At 46.1% G+C, this 16,186-nt stretch overlaps 1 protein-coding gene and 1 pseudogene across 1 annotated transcript in view; both read right to left on the reverse strand.

The window, feature by feature from the left end:
- GNAI1 (G protein subunit alpha i1) overlaps window positions 1-10,172 on the reverse strand; it is a 51,880-nt gene extending 41,708 nt beyond the window's left edge. Inside the window, exon 1 of the mRNA XM_075926495.1 lies at window positions 9,224-10,172. Within this exon, the coding sequence (XP_075782610.1) occupies window positions 9,224-9,341 (118 nt within the window). The 5' untranslated portion in view covers window positions 9,342-10,172. The remainder of the gene's footprint in view (window positions 1-9,223) is intronic.
- On the reverse strand, window positions 6,700-6,832 carry LOC112544815 (U4 spliceosomal RNA; annotated as a pseudogene).
- Window positions 10,173-16,186: the final 6,014 nt, after the last annotated feature.

Raw genomic sequence — 16,186 nt, forward strand, 5'->3', positions numbered from 1 at the left:
TAATAAGTTTTCATTTTATGTGGAAATTGCTTAGTTTAAAATAGAAATTAAATAGCCAAAAATGAGAGTAACTAGGACTAGAGCTCCCTCTTCACCCCTCTAGTGCTCCTGAAATTCGAAGGATAAAGGACTCTCCTCTCTCATGTACAGCTTCTGAACTCCAAGGATCATGCTACTCTTTGTCTTCTCCCACTGTACAGCTTCTGAGTTCCTAGGAGTGCAACTCAGTATACACAAGTTAAATAAGTAGTCATTTTATTAAAAACACTAACCAAAGCAAATGCACTATAGCACCACATACACTGTTCTTTATTACTTGAAACAGTGGGTAGTATCTTCCTATGAAGTGTTCAAAGGCACCACTCCATGTCAGTGTCAAAATTAATTTAGAGTTTGAACACTATGCAATTCAGGATATAAATACAAAAATTGTAGTTGCCAAGATAAGATACGCACATTCTCAAACAACTTATTTTAATGCGTAGGTTACATTTTGTGTGTCCTGGGTAACATCTACATTTTGAAATGGATTGTTTTTTAATGTTGCAGGTTGAGCCTCTCTTTTCTGGCACTCTTGGGAGCTAACTGGTGCAGAACCAGAGAATTTGTAGAACCACAGGAGCTCAATATTGTGTAGTACAAGGGTAGGAAAGAGAGCCTCCAAGGGCCAGATTCAGCCCATGAAGCTGGTTAATCTGGCCCACAGATGCTCTGCCTTTCCCCGACTCCCAGGCCAATCAGGGCCTGGGGATGAGGAGAGCACAAAGTCTCCTCCTGGCCTGCAAGAGACATGCAGCGCTTGGAGTAAACCACCCGCTGTTCAGCAGGTGGTTCAGTCTAAGTGCTGCACAGCCCTTGCAGGACAGCAACAGGGAGCGAGAGACTTCACGTGCTCCCCACCCCCAGGGTCTGACTGACCAGGGGCCAGAGAAGCACAGTATACACAAGGTACTGGGGCACAGGTACTTGGCAGGAACCACCAGCTGTTCAGAACAGCTGGTGGTTCTCTCAGGCGGGGAAGGGAGGCAAAGACTTCACTTGCTCCAGGTTCTGTGGGAAGGGAAGCATGGAACTGTCCTGGCTGTGCCCTTTCTGCCCGAGGCCCCACCCTTCTCAGGGTAGACTGGGGCCACTTCAAAAAAATCTGTCAAGTGGCCTGCCTTCTAAAATTATTGCCTATCCCTGGTCTAGCAATATTTCCATTGCTTACTCAGCTCTTAAAAGACATTTATGGGTAAATTAGAGTTAAACAACAGCACGGAACATTGAGAGCCAGGACTGGTGACTGTAAACAAACTTTATGGGACGGCGGGAAATTTGGCCATACCCATAACAAATGGACATCTAAAATCATGCCGGAGCATAGAAGTTGCTGGACTATAGGGCACCCGACTAGAGAAGTTAGATAAGTCAGGTTAATGATGGGAAGCTTCTTTCCTTCTTGTTCCACGGAATGGTGTGCTCAAATACAGTTGTGATAAGGAAACTTTATAATACTAATACTTCTTTTGTTGATTGATCAGAATCAAGATGCAAAGATAGTTCACATACTTTTAAATGACTTCACAGAACATCTTATTCTTCCCCCGTACCTGCAAAGTTTGTCAGACACACACTTGGTTTTCTTATGTAACCACACAGTATCTCAAACATATTTGTTACTTAATCTCCTCACTGTAAGCTGTTTCTGCCCCTCTCAAGTCAGAGGCAGCCCATACACAACATCTTGCAAGACTAGAGCCTAACCATTCATAAGAAAATCATATGCAATTAAAAACCAATGTAGAACATGTTTATATTCCCTTTAAAATGACCAAAAACTAAGGAAAAGTTATACCAGTCACATAATTTAACACACTTAATACTACCCAAATATTTAGTATTCAGACAGCTATATAATCTCTTCTGGAAAAACTACACATCATGTGAATATAATTGCATATCCAAGCAAGTTTTCATTACATAATAAATATAACACTGAAAACGTACTGTGCAATTTAAAAAAGGAGTTGAATTTGATGTTTCTTCACCTTTCTAGGAATGCCAGCACATTATCTACAAGAACATCTTAATTTTGACCTACTAAATAGATGGTAAAACTTTTAGTTTCTCTCTGGTAATTGTATAGAAAAAACCTCTCAGGTTGCAGTGCTCATTGTTGTGAAAGAATAAGCCAATAAATAACCTGTAACAAATGAAAAGACTAAAGATCTTCTTCTCAATGGCATTATATTAAATAAATAATAAGAGTTGTTTACACTATTACTGCACTAAGCAAATAAATGTGAAGAAAAAGTCTACTCAAGAAAAGTTAATTGGAACACAATTGTAAGACAGAACTAAAACGCTAGTCTTGAAATCTGATCTCCACAAATATTGGTGTGCCTGCACCAAGCAGTAAGACAGCAGAGCAGTAAGAGTCTTTCTATTTTCTTTTTTTTTAATCTAAGTTTAGTATTTGATCCTGGGGTCTCCAATGATTTAAACGGGACTCCATGCAGGCATTAAGATCCACATAAGTACTTATTTGTATTACAGTGGCACTTAGAGGCCAAAGCTCTATTGTGATGTGTACAAACATAACAAAAAAAGTCCCTGACCCAAAGAGCTTAGAATCTAAATACAAGACTAAATAAAAGAGTTGGATAAAGGAAACAAATGAAATTATCCTGGTCAATGTGGAATGGGTGGCTGAAATAAACCAGCTACCCAAACACTAATTTATTTTAGGCCTCACAACAGAGTACAGCCACCTTACCCCCTCCCCATTGCTGCCTCCCACAGAAAGAGCAGCATGGGGCGGGGCAGTCGGAAGCCAGCTTCTAAGCCTCCCCCCCCAATCTCTGTATTCGGGGGGGGTGGAGGGGGGGAGGTAGAGGAGGCAGCCAAACTGGGGATATACGGGACCTGGTGCTCCAGGGGAACTGCCTGTCCCCCACGCCTGCTGCTTCTGATAGAGGCAGCAGTGCATGGAAGGGGGCGGGTGAGAGAACAAGCAGAATGACTCCCTGCGCATACCAGCTCCCACAGAGCACCTCATCCCTCTTCCCCCATCGCTACCTCTGTATCAGGGAGGAAAATGGGAGTTGCTGGCTTAAAAAGCCAGCTCTCCACGAACATCAGCTCCAGCCTGCCCCTCTGAAAGTAAACATGTAACTACTGAAAAATTCAGTGGTTACCCATTTACAAAAATTAACATTCCTAGTTCAAAACATTGTCCTCATTTACAGAACAAAGGTCAGCCTCTGTATAGGATGGAGATAAGGCACAAAATTGAAATCAATGTATTTTATATTAATTCATTGTGTATAATTTGATGTTATGAGTAATATAATCATTGTATGCTAAATTCAGTAGAACCTCAGAATTACAAACTGATCAACCAATCACAAACCTCACTGGAACCACAAATATGCCATTAGGAAGAGCGAACCAGGGCCAGTATCAGAAGAAAATATTAACTTTTAAATGAACTAAAAATACAGCAATTTCACTGTCTTGATTTCTCTTTGAAGTATTTAGAAAGTCACCTACAAATGGTGAGAAATAGGCAACTGCCTTGTGTTAATCCAGATAGCTAATTATCGGTGATGTTTAGAAAACAGGAAGTTATTTCAAAGACACTACTATTCACTCAAGGTCTGTGTGCTGTGAAGATGCATAGAAATGACATATAAAGGGCTCTTGGGGCCTGATTCTTTTTATTTCAAATGTGCCTGTGCTTCATCGGGGACTCCAGTTTCATTTTGGCTCTCTCTGGTATTGGACATTGGACTGAACCTATGGACTAATCCTGAAAACTCTCTGCAACTTCAAAGCTCACCATCTCTGAAAATGACCTCAGAGCTATACTCATGTCTGTATGCATAATGATCTTTTAACAAATACTCTTTTAAAAATATATTTGCTTAGTTAATAAAAATTGCTTGTATGTATATGGGCAAGATTTGAATTATCCATTAACTTTGTGAATAATGTGTCAATCCTTGGAAATGGCTGAACTTTTTATATGATAAACAAGATTTTCAATAGTCTTCATTATATTTGGAGTTGGCTAGCTGGGAGGCAGCCCAAGGCTAGGTTGCTTTAAGGGAGCTGAGTTTTTAGTTTCCAGATAACAAGTATTGTGGAAGCTGTTTTGTTGCTGGCTTGGTGACTATGTATTGAAATAATAATCAGTTTACGGTTTTTCTGCCCCATTCATTGCAGTTTGCCTAATTGGAAAAAAAGAACGTCCAACTTGGAACCTAGGATCTTTATCTAATTTTCCCCATGTCAACAAGCAATTTTCTTCCTTTCAACTGTTAAAATGACAGGATAAAATGTATCTTGTTATTTGCTCTTTAAGTAGCTAGGAATAGGAGGCCAAATTTTCGCAAGTGACTTAGGCACTTTTGAAAATGGATCCGGGTGCTGCACAAAATGTTAAGAAACTACTTTTTAAACAAAGATTATTCTTCAAAATTTTACTGTACAGCTGATTAAAATATAGATAAAACTACTTTATTAAATATGTTTGATATATATTTAATAATAGTTGTTTTGAATGAAACTTGACTATTACTTCAGTTACCTAAAACTAGTTTGCATTTCCAGTCAAGATATGTCACTTGCTTTTCAGAAAGCTGTCTTTGAATTAGCACTGAATATACGGGCTTACTTTTAAGTAAGAAAAATGGAAAAAAGCCAAAAGATTCCTTAAAGCCAAGTCATCAGGAATTTATCTTTAAAAAAAAACCCCACACCAGGAAATGGAAGCATAGGAATAATCAACGTCTTAGAATACGAAGTGCTTGAACAAAATGTCTATGTATTTAGAAGTTATGTCTGTACAAAATTGTTTATTAAGTATATCTTTAGACTGAAGCATTCAAGAATTCAAAGCTATCAAAGAGTTAATAAAAGCATTTTTATTAAAACTTTTCAACAAAAAAGGCTTTTTGATCAAAATGAATGGTTTTTCAACTAAATTGTAGGGATATTAGTGTGTAGTCCAGGGATGGGCAATAATTTCGGAAGTGCCCGCGGTCTGACCCAGAAAGGGCGGGATTCAGAACTACCCTGATGGGTACAGCGACCTTATTTTCTGAACCAGCTGCAGCTAGTAAGAACAGTTTAGTTTAAATTATGAAACAGATTAAGTGTTTTAACTTTGTTTGATAAACTAACTTCATTTTAAATTAAGTAAAATATTATGTCCAACACAAAAGGTTTCAATGTTTTCTTTATTTATGGAAATAAAGGGGGGGGGAACCCTTTTTGGGTCTGGGGTTACTGACCCACAAAAAAAAAAAAAAAAAAAAAAAAAAAAAAAAAAAAAAACCAGTTGGGGACCACACAAGTGAGAAGCAAAATCTCCTCCAAACCCTCACAATGCTCACTGATGTGGCCCCAGCTGAAACATCACTCTTTGGTGCCCTAGCCTCATGGGGTGAGGGGGAAACTGAGGTTCAGGGCTTCCTATAGACCAGATTTAGTTTTCTGGGGGTCTGGAGTTAGTGAATTTTATGGACTTCCTTAGGATCTGGGGTTGGGACAAAAATGAGGGGTACAGTGCACGAGACAGGGCTGCCAGCAAGTAGGAAAGAGATGGAGTGCAGGATCTGGGAGGGAGCTGGGGTGCAGAAGCAGGCTGGGAGTAAGGTGTCTGGCCAGGTGAAGGGAAGCAGGAACAAGGGAGGGTGCGGGAGCAAGCTGAGGGTGCTAGGTCTTGGGGGGAGAGAAGTGATGGGATTGGGTGTGGGGGGGGGGGGGGTTGGGTCTGAAGGGAACCTTACCTGGCTTTGTGCTCTCTTGAAGCAACACATGCAGCCACGCTGTCGTAACTACCTGGAGGGAGGCCCATTGCCACAGTCACGCTGTCTCGGAGGTTGGAGACACTGCTGCCGCAGCCATGCAATCCAGGGCTGGCCCCAAGGCACCGCAGGCACGGGCCTCCCCAGAAGCGTCGCTGCTACGGCCACAATGCCTACCTCTGGGGCCAGCAGCCACAGACTGCCCCGGAGTCGTCGTGACCGAACTTCCTGGGGCCAGCCCCGGGAGGTGCCATGGCAGCAACACCTCCAGGGCCAGCATGCTGAGAGGCTTCTGCTCACTGCTGTAGTATACCCTTAATCTCTTGCTGGAAGATCACACCCAAGAATACGGGACAACCACACTATATGGCATACAAAACTATCCAAGTAAAACAGTATTTTAAGACTTCAATATATTTTAATTCAGAAAGATTTTTTAAAAATCCACATAAAAATAAATTACCACAACCCACAGTGCCTAATGCAGTGGTTCCCCAAACTGTGGGCCATGCCCTCTTCAGGGTGCAGAAGAATGTTCGGGGCACACAGTGAGGCCCAAGCCAGTGCCCACAGAGAATCCAAGAGGAGGAAGCACTACCCAATCCACCTCTGGCACAGTCCCACAACTGATCACAGCATGGCCCTGCCCCCAGCCCTAGCTCCAGACCTGGCCCAGCAGCAGCTTCACTCCTAACTATTGGAGGGGCGGGACACATTGACATATTCCATTACAGGTAAGGGAGAGGAGGGGCAATCACAACATAAAAAGTTTGGGGATCACTGTTCTAAGGCCTAGCTTAACTGATTTGACTTAAATAATTTTAACAACAAACTTTAGTTAACGAGACCTGTGCAATTTTGTGTTTGGACGACATTTAAACTCAGCTGTTACTTAATGGAAAGACTAATCAGTATAATTTAGGTTCAAATTCAATGAGAATGAATCCACACAAAAAGTTGTCTTAAATCAATTTAATTAGCAATAATCATGCCTCACCTTAACCTCACTGGCTATAATACTGCCACTGTGCAAAGCGTTCTGCTATTATACAAGCCCTTAATAAAACAATGGAAAAAAGCTAGAAATACAAATATTGTAATATGTATAATACAGTACCTTGCATTTGAATGTATTAGCACCAAAGAAACACTCACGTCAGGATACTAAAATAAAAATAAGTTTTTGTAGAAGCTAGAGTAATTTTGTCTTAAAAACTAATCATTTGGAGGTAAACAGACAAGTTTATAAAGGACCAGAAAAAAACAGGAGAAACATACAAACCTTGGTGCAGGACAGATGGCAAGCCACACAAGTAGGTCAATAAGTATTTATCTGAACTCTCAATCTTCTCTGAATTATGGGCCTGTTCATGCAATCATTGATGATGTAAAATCTTAGTCCAATTATTCTCAATAGGTTCTCCCTGCCTAAAAACTTGAGGATCCAGCCCCAGTAAAAATTAACTCTGTTTTTCACAGTCCATCTTAACTGAAGGAAGTTTTCAATATTTGAATTGTGCTACTCTCAAAATGTATTGGTAGAAACAGCTTAGCTATATACATTGGAACTGCATAAAAATGTAAAGAATATGTATTTTCTAACATTACAAAATAATTCTGTGAAACGTTTAAGGAGGAACAGTTGTTTAGCGGTATTTAAATTGTGCTTCTTTCTATACATCCCATGCAAAAGTCTGTGCATAACTATAAAAATTAAGTATTTCACAAAAAACAGTGAAAGATTATTTTGGTTGGAGTTTCTAGGCACTACCATAAAAATGAAATGATCACTTTCTCTCACCTTCAGAAATGGAAACACTAGAATGTCTACAACATTGACCTCACATGATTGTTGCATGAGGTAAAAAGTAACGGCAGAGGAAGAACTGCACTAACCAAATATGCCTGACACTGAGGAAAAAACTCTCATAAAAATGAATCAGTGTAGGACAACATTTGTTTTTCTCCACACAAAGCTTGTTTCACCTCTATATCTATACAGGAAAGAACGATGCAATAGATTTCTAGAACAGGAAAGAGAATAAGTGTTTCTTGTGCAAAACATATTTCAGAGTAATATTCTGGCAAAGTCAACATTTCCTGGGAAACATCAAAATTGTTTAGTTTTTTTGTGTTGAAAACTATTAATTACTAGTACAGCTCCTAAATGGCAGAAAAGCCATGCAGACAGCTCTTTGTATATGTGGGTTAATATATTCCTGTTCAGTTTGTACTTCTAAAATATACAAGATACCTTTTTATAACAGTGTAATACAAATCTCACTTCCGTCATTTGTGGATTATTGTAAAAGTATCTTCCTGTTATAACTAAGGATGTCACGTTTGTTTAGTGAAGAGTTTAAAATGTTCACTTCCAATATTCTGAAATCTCTTAGACCAGGGGTGGAGAATTTAAGGCTCGGGGGGCCAGATGCCGTCCTAGGCTTTTTTTGATCCAGCCCAAGGCATGGGTCTCTCCCAGAATTGGGGAGTTCATGCAGGCACTCCAGTCCTCCCACTGTTCCCCCTCTCTACCCCCCCATAGAGCTGGAGCACACAAAATCTATTAGACCGGCCTCCTCTAGGCTCTGGTGCAGGAGGAGAATGTGGGGAGTGCTTTTCTGCTTCTCAGTCAGGGTCCTCATCAGTGAGGGGATTTGGTTTGGGTTTTTTTGTTCTTGTTGGACCATTTTCTGTGGGTCAGCAGCCCCTGATACAAAACACCCCTGTCTTAAACCTTCTGATTTCCACAGCCACGCCTCATTCTCTCCCCTCACAATTCTGTTAAAAATATGCCAAATAAACAAACCATTGCCACACCGTTTGAATGTCGCGGATAAGCAGATACTGATTCACTCAAAAGCAGATTTAAAAAAAAGTCACCAAATGCCATTTTAAAGTAGATATTTAAAGTACGGGGGGGGAAATATCGGTGTTCCTCGTGGAAGCAGGGCACTTGGAGAGTTAAAGCAGTATACCGTGTCGTGCTCCTTTAACGTTCATTGTTTCAAAAGGCGAGCTAAAATGAAAGCGCAGCTCTAGAGGGCTTAAATGTTCAAGTAAAAATGATCCAGCCTCAGGGTGCTGCCTACACTGATCATTTCAGCTGACATCAATTCTTCCTCTAAGCCAGCAGAGGCCAAGTGCGCCGCTGCCCTTCCTATCCCCACTCCCGAGAACTTATCCGGGAGATGGAGCCACGAGAACACGCACGCTCCGGCTCCCGAGTGATCGTCGAACGGGGCAATACCTACAGGTGCGGCCCGCCCCCGCAGGAGCAGTACCCTGCCCGAACCGGGCCAAGCCTGTAGCGGCGAGTTGCAGGCGAGGCAGGATCCCGGGCCGGGCAGCGGACAGACTACGGCTCAGGCAGAGCAGCGCGCCGGGGGCACGGGCCGGGAAGCGCAGCGGCCCCCTCCGTCCCTTACCTAGGAGGAGCAGCTTGACTTCCCTGGCCGCCTTCTCGCCATCCTCCCGCAGGTTCCGGTCGATCATCTTACTCCGCTCCACCGCCGCCTTGTCCTCCGCGCTCAGCGTGCAGCCCATCTCGGGGCCGTAGGTCGCTAAGCGTCCCCCCTCGGAAACTCCCCGCGCAGGTGACCGAGCTCACGCCGCAGGCGCGCGCCGGGGTAAGGGGGCCCCCGCAGCACACACAAGGCTCCGAGCCGTTACTCTCCGGGCGTCAGTTGAGCCAACGGTCCAGGAGAGCAAGGATCCGCTGCTGCCCTCGCTCGTCAGCCCAGTGATGCTGCCGCAGCCCTGGCTCCCAAGGCGCCGCCTGTCTTCCCCCACCAGCAACGCGGGCGCGCGCGCGCCAGACAACACCTCACGCGAGCCGGAGACAGCGCGGGGGAGCGCGAGCCCTCCACTCCCACTCCAGTCTTGCTCGCTGGAAGGAGGAGGGGGGGGGGTTGGTACACAGTGCGCCTGCGCACGACAGCTGGGGTTCAAGCCTGCGGGAAGAAGGCTGGAGTACTTGAGAAGAAGGGTAGATAACCCGGATGAAAAATGGGGAAGGAATGGGGCAAGCCACCTCCCCCAGCCCACGCGGCGTCTGTGTGACGTCACATGGCCGAGTGTTTAAAAAAAGTCTGTTAGCGGGGAGAACGCTGCGCAATTTTTGAATTTCAACGGTTGTAGGTCAAAAGGGAGAGAAGTCGCTCATTCAAGAGTTTATCAACAGGAACACGCCGCGGGAGTGCCCCAGTTGGCTGGGGAAAGCGAGCCTGAGAAGCGAGCTCCCTGCCGTGGGGGAGGACGAGGGTCAAAACTCGTAAACTTTTTTAAAAGGGAGCGAGAAGTCCCAGCAGCGGCCGCGGTTCCCTCTCGCTCCCAGCAGGGGAGGAGGGAGAGACCCCGTCCCCCTTCCTGAAGAGCGTCCTGCACTCCTCACAGGCGAGGAGCCGGCTCTGGCCGCCGCACCTCTCAGGGGCTAGTCTACCCCCAAACGGGGAGGGGCAAGTGGGATGGGTAGCCAATCAGAGGGCTCCAGTGCGATGAGGGGTGGAGCTTCTGACGACGAGCCTGGCTCCGGTCCTACGCAGCGGGTGCCGGGGCTGACGTTGGCAAAGGGGTGACTGGCCAGAGGGGGCCCCCTGCGCTCGCGCCCTGCATACAGCTGGCTTTCGGGTTCTCTGTCCAATGCCGGTGAGAGTTGCCTGGTGCCCGGTTTTGCAGGAAAGGCAGCTCACAAAGGAGACCTGGCAGGGTCTGGTCAGATGTACTGAGTAGACACAAAAAATTCAGTTCCCGCGGGCCAGGGGGAGGCATGGGTCATTAACCCTGCTCAGCTGGGGCCCCTCCTGGCCAGCAGCTGAGCAGGATCCTCAAGCATGCTCCCTACCTACTGCACCCCTGCAAGCCATGTGCTCTCTGCATACTCCCTTCACTGTATGGTGCAGGTAGTTCCAACTGATCTGTTCCAAACAATCGGTGCTGCAATAGGGTGGGTGCAGCACTTGAAGCCCTGTGAGTGTGCAGCATGCAGACAGCACGTGGCCTCTGCAGTCAGCTGCATTGAGCAGCTTGGGGGTGTGTGGCAGATATGGAGCTAGCCGGAGGCTCCCACTGGGCCATTGCACATGGCAGGCCTGATGTATACAGCATACAGGACATATTTTGCCCACCCACTGATCTAGATGATCCAGAGAGCATGAGGGGGAAGAGCGGTGAACAAGGATGGACCTTGGGGAGAAAAGGCAGAGTATAGGTGGGGACTTGGAGGCCCGATTACTAGCTATTAAAAAGATGGCAACCCTAAACAGTAAGGCTGCGTCTAGACTGGAATGATTTTCCGCAAATGCTTTTAACGGAAAAGTTTTCCGTTAAAAGCATTTGCGGAAAAGAGCGTCTAGATTTGCATGGATGCTTTTCTGCAAAAGCACTTTTTGCGGAAAAGCATCCGTGCCAATCTAGACGCGCTTTTCCGCAAAAATGCCCCGATCGCCATTTTTGCGATTGGGGCTTTTTTGTGCAAAACAAATCTGAGCTATCTACACTGGCCCTTTTGCACAAAAGGGTTTTTTGCCCGAACGGGAGCAGCATAGTATTTCTGCGAGAAGCACTGATTTCAGACAGTAGGAAGTCTGTGTTCTTGCGGAAATTCAAGCGGCCAGTGTAGACAGCTGGCAAGTTTTTCTGCAAAAGCAGCTGCTTTTGCAGAAAAACTTACCAGTCTAGACACAGCCTAACTGTGGTTCACAGTCCCTGAACTTTGCTTCCTTCGCTTTCCTGCCACCATTGTGCCCTTATTTCTGTTGCAGCCATGCTGGGCCCACTCTGACCTTGGGTGTGGAAGAGGGCAGATGGGGTGCAAAGACATGAGCTCAGGTGAGCTTCTTGCCCAAAAGGAACCTGGATTGCTGCTTGTCAGGTGCACACAAACCAGAAGCAAAAACTGATCTGGACAACACAGCTCAAACAACCACAGTTAGGGTATGTCTACACTTCATTCTTCTCAAGAGAAAGGAATGTAAATGCAGACACCCGAAATTGCAAATGAAGCAGGGATTTAAATATCCCATGCTTCATTTGTATAATCGTGTTATGGCGCTATTGTGGAATAGCACTATTTCAAGAGAAAAAACGGGGTTATTTCAAGATAAAACCCTTCTCTCTAAATAACCCTTACTCCTCATTTTTTGGAGTAAGGGTTATTTCGAGGGAAGGGTTTTATTTTGAAATAACCCCGTTTTTCTCTTGAAATAGCGCTATTCTGTAATAGCACCATAATGTGATTATGCAAATGAAGTGCGAGATATTTAAATCCTCGCTTCATTTGCAATTTCGGGTGTCTGCATTTACATTTCTCTCAAAAGAGAGGAATGACGTGTAGACATACCCTTACTGAAGAGCAAGGGTTCAAACTCCTGGCCTGCAGACCATCCGCAGCCACAGCAATTGCATAATCCAACCCAGGAGTCTTGGTGGAAGGAAGGGAAGCTGCCTGTTCCATTCCCTAAGCCCTGCTCCTCCTGCCTTGCTTCCACCCATGGTACCCCATCTCTCAAGGTGATTTCAGGGATCATTTGGATGGTCTGATGTGGTGTAGCAGCAGCAGCAGTCTGCCCCCCTCCCTCCCCATGCTTTCTGCCGTGGCTGGAGCCATGGAGCACAGTGGAGCAAGTGAGTGTACTCACCAAGTGCTGAGAGACAGAGTGCACTCCTGCTGCCTTGGGTGGGAAGAGAAGGGTTGACTGCTGCTTCCAGGCCAGACTCCCCACCCCCATCCCCAGTGAGCCCTGAAGCTGTGCTTGGGGAATAGAATGCTATAGGGGGAGAGGGCAGCGTGATGATGGGAAGGGTGGGGCTTGAGGAACAGTAACATATAACCCACACCAGGATTTCAGGGTCAGATTGTGCAGTTGCTCCAGCAGGGGATGGCCTTCAGATTTGAAGTTTGAGACCCCCCCCCCCCCCCCCCCCCCCGAAGAGGATATCACAGTCTCTCTCTTGGGAATACCGAGCACTATAGTTTAGTTAAAAATGAGAAATTTGCAGTTTCTTCTGCTTTTCAAATGCTAAAAGAGTCCTCTCCTCTTGGTAAAAAAATGTCTAAAATTGCCTTCAACTGAACTGTGCTTTTTTTTTTAAAGTTTGAGTTTAGCTGGTATCGAGGTATGGTTGAAAATATGTCATTTGTTACTGAAGCAATTATTATCTATTAAAATATCTTAAACTCACTGTCTGAATGTAACTTTTCAAACTTGGCATGATTTAAGTCCTCACACAGCAAAGAAAATGAAGCCAATTTGAAGAAAAATGGGTTGGTTAACCAGCAGAGGGAAACAGCCGCTTGGGCCAGAAATCTTATGTCAAATGTTTATAATTAGCAGCTGCATAAAAGAAAGATGCATCTGTACTCAGCCTCCTTCCTTCACCACAATAATCTGCTTCCTGCTCTGCTCACCCCAATCAGCTCCCACCTTTTTCAGCCACATGTGCTCAGTTTATGTTCTTTTCTGGCATCTTCCCCCAAGCAATTTTCTGTGTAATAAATGAACAACTTTTTACTAGCTTTGCTATTTATTAGTGTTATTACATATAAAATAAACTATGGTCTATTGTGGCTTCTCCACTGCCACGTGGGAAACCTATTGTCAGTCTCATTTCTCAAACCAGAGGGTTTTGGGGGCAGCTACCTAATTTACTCAATTCCAAGTGAGGAGGAGGTAAATAATGCTACAACAGTGATCCTTAAAGTAGATTAAAATGGATTGAGAAATGATGGCCATGAAATAAAATTCTTGGTATTTGGGTCACTTGCTTAGCTATCTGAAGCTGGCAAAAATGATGTGTGTGAACGTCCAGATAGCTTTTCTGAAATAACCAAGTTTCTTTGTATGTATCTACTAAATTAAGAAAACTAATTGAGTTCAAACACATTTAATTATTCCTTTTGAGGTAAGAAACACAGCATGTTTGTATTGCTCTTCATTACACTAGTTCAAATTTTGACAGTAGGCTGGGTCATTCCTTTTGAGACAGGGATTTGCAAAGGACAGCTGATTTTTATACTCTATCCAAAACTTGATTGATAATATTAATAGCCTCTAACACTTGGTCTTGTTTTCACAACTGGATTAGTTTGCTTTCCAGGTCTCTGAGGAGTTGCTCCAGAATACTTAGGTTCATTACTAAATGAACAGGGTCCAGATGTTGATAGAATTGATATGCCAAAATTAAGCTTGCATTTCCCAAGTTCTTGAACTAAAATTAATGTCACATCCTTTTCATGTGAACACAAAGCATAAACAGAAATTAGTTTCGTTAACATTTGGAATAACATAGAATTGGTTAATAATCAAAGGACATCTATTGTGAACACACATACCGTCTTTTTTTATAATAAATACCTTAGAGGAGTTGGCATCATAAGCTGTAAAGCTGTAATTACATGTGTCCTGGTTGGAAAGGCAGACATATGATCTTACATATACAGGCAGTCCCCGAGTTACGCGGATCCGACTTATGTCGGATCCGCAGTTACGAATGGGGCTTTTCTCGCCCCGGAGGACGGGAGCGGCGGGACGCCCAGATGCGCCGCGGTCCGCCGCCCCCGTCCTCCGGGGCGAGAAAAGCTGCTCCCCGTCTCCCTGGTCTGCAGGGAGATGGGGAGCAAAGCCTTGGAGCACGCCCGCAGCGGTACAGCCCGGGCACGCTTGAGCTGTCCCCCTGCGGGCGTGCTCCGCGGCTTTGCTCCTCGTCTCCCGACCAGCAGACCAGGGAGATGGGGAGCAAAGCCTCGGAGCACGCCCGCAGTGGGACAGCTGCGGCGCGCCTGGACTGTCCCGCTGCCCACGTGCTCTGCGGTTTTGCTCCACATCTCCCAGGTCAGCAGACCAGGGAGACGGAGCAAAGCCGTGGAGGACTTGGGCGGTCCCGCCACCCCCGTCTCGCTGGTCTGCTGGGGGGCGGGGTGCAGCTAGTTCCCCCCCTGTGACGTAGTGGGGGTACTTGCTGGGCTGTGGTGACCTCTGCTGTCTGGAGCAAGACCCAGCAGGGAAAACCTCAGTATGCAAAGGTGACGCCAAACCTGTTGAACCAGACATCCCCCATGGAGAGGGACAAAGGAAGGGGGAAGGCTGCCCTGGCTGGGGGGCAGAGCTGGAAGAGTGGGAGTTAGTTGCTGTCTGGGAGCATGGAGGAGACAGCCTAGGGAAAGGGGCTGGAGTTTAGGGACCCAGTCTCCCCCCCATCTCAAGGGGGCCTGAGGCATCCTAGCCCAGCTCTATGACCAGATTACATCTGTGCTGTGCTGTATCCTGGGCTGTGTCCAGACTCCATGCCTCCGTCGACGGAGGCATGTAGATTAGCCAGCTCGGAAGAGGGAAATGAAGCCGCGATTAAAATAATCGCGGCTTCATTTAAATTTAAATGGCTGCCCCGATCTGCCGATCAGCTGTTTGTCGGCAGATCGGGAGAGTCTGGACGCGATTCCCCGACAAAGAAGCCTTTCTTCATCGACACAGGTAAACCTGGTTTCACGAGGCTTACCTGTGTCGATGAAGAAAGGCTTCTTTGTCGGGGAATCGCGTCCAGACTCTCCCGATCTGCCGACAAACTGCTGATCGGCAGATCGGGGCAGCCATTTAAATTTAAATGAAGCCGCGATTATTTTAATCGCGGCTTCATTTCCCTCTTCCGAGCTGGCTAATCTACATGCCTCCGTCGACGGAGGCATGGAGTCTGGACACAGCCCTGGAGAGGCAATAAACTTCCTCTATTCCACCGGCTGGTGCAGTCTATTTGTGCCATTACGGGGTGCAGGAGACGGGGGACCCCCAACGCGCCGTCACCCCCCCCCCAGCAGACCAGGCTTTTCTTGCCTACCCCTGGGGTAGAGCAGCTGGGGGCTGCCGGGTTGGTCCCGCAGCGCCGCTCCGGACCAACCTGGCAGCACCCCAGTTGCTCTGCCCCAGGCATCCTGATTCAGCCGCTGCAGGTCAGTTTCAGCAGCGGCTGAATCAGGACGCCTGGGGTAGAGCAGCTGGGGTGCTGCTGGGTTGCTCCAGTAGCGCGGAGGAGCTGCGCTACTGGAGCAACCCAGCAGCACCCCAGCTGCTCTGCCCCAGGCGTCCCCAAGTCAGCCGCTGCTGAAACTGACCAGCGGCTGACTACAGGAAGCCCGAGGCAGAGTTGCTCTGCCCCAGGCTTCCTGGAATCAGCCGCTGATCAGTTTCAGCAGCAGCTGACTTGGGGACGCCTGGGTTTCTTAAGTTGAATCTGTATGTAAGTCAGAACTGGCGTCCAGATTCAGCCGCGGTTGAAACTGATCAGTTTCAGCAGTGGCTGATGCCAGTTCCGACTTACATACAGATTCAACTTAAGAACAAACCTACAGTCCCTATCTTGTACGTAACCCGGGGACTGCCTGTATCTGAGTAGGTCAA

This window comes from Pelodiscus sinensis, chromosome 1 (genome assembly GCF_049634645.1).
Source record: "Pelodiscus sinensis isolate JC-2024 chromosome 1, ASM4963464v1, whole genome shotgun sequence".
Lineage (NCBI taxonomy): Eukaryota > Metazoa > Chordata > Testudines > Trionychidae > Pelodiscus > Pelodiscus sinensis.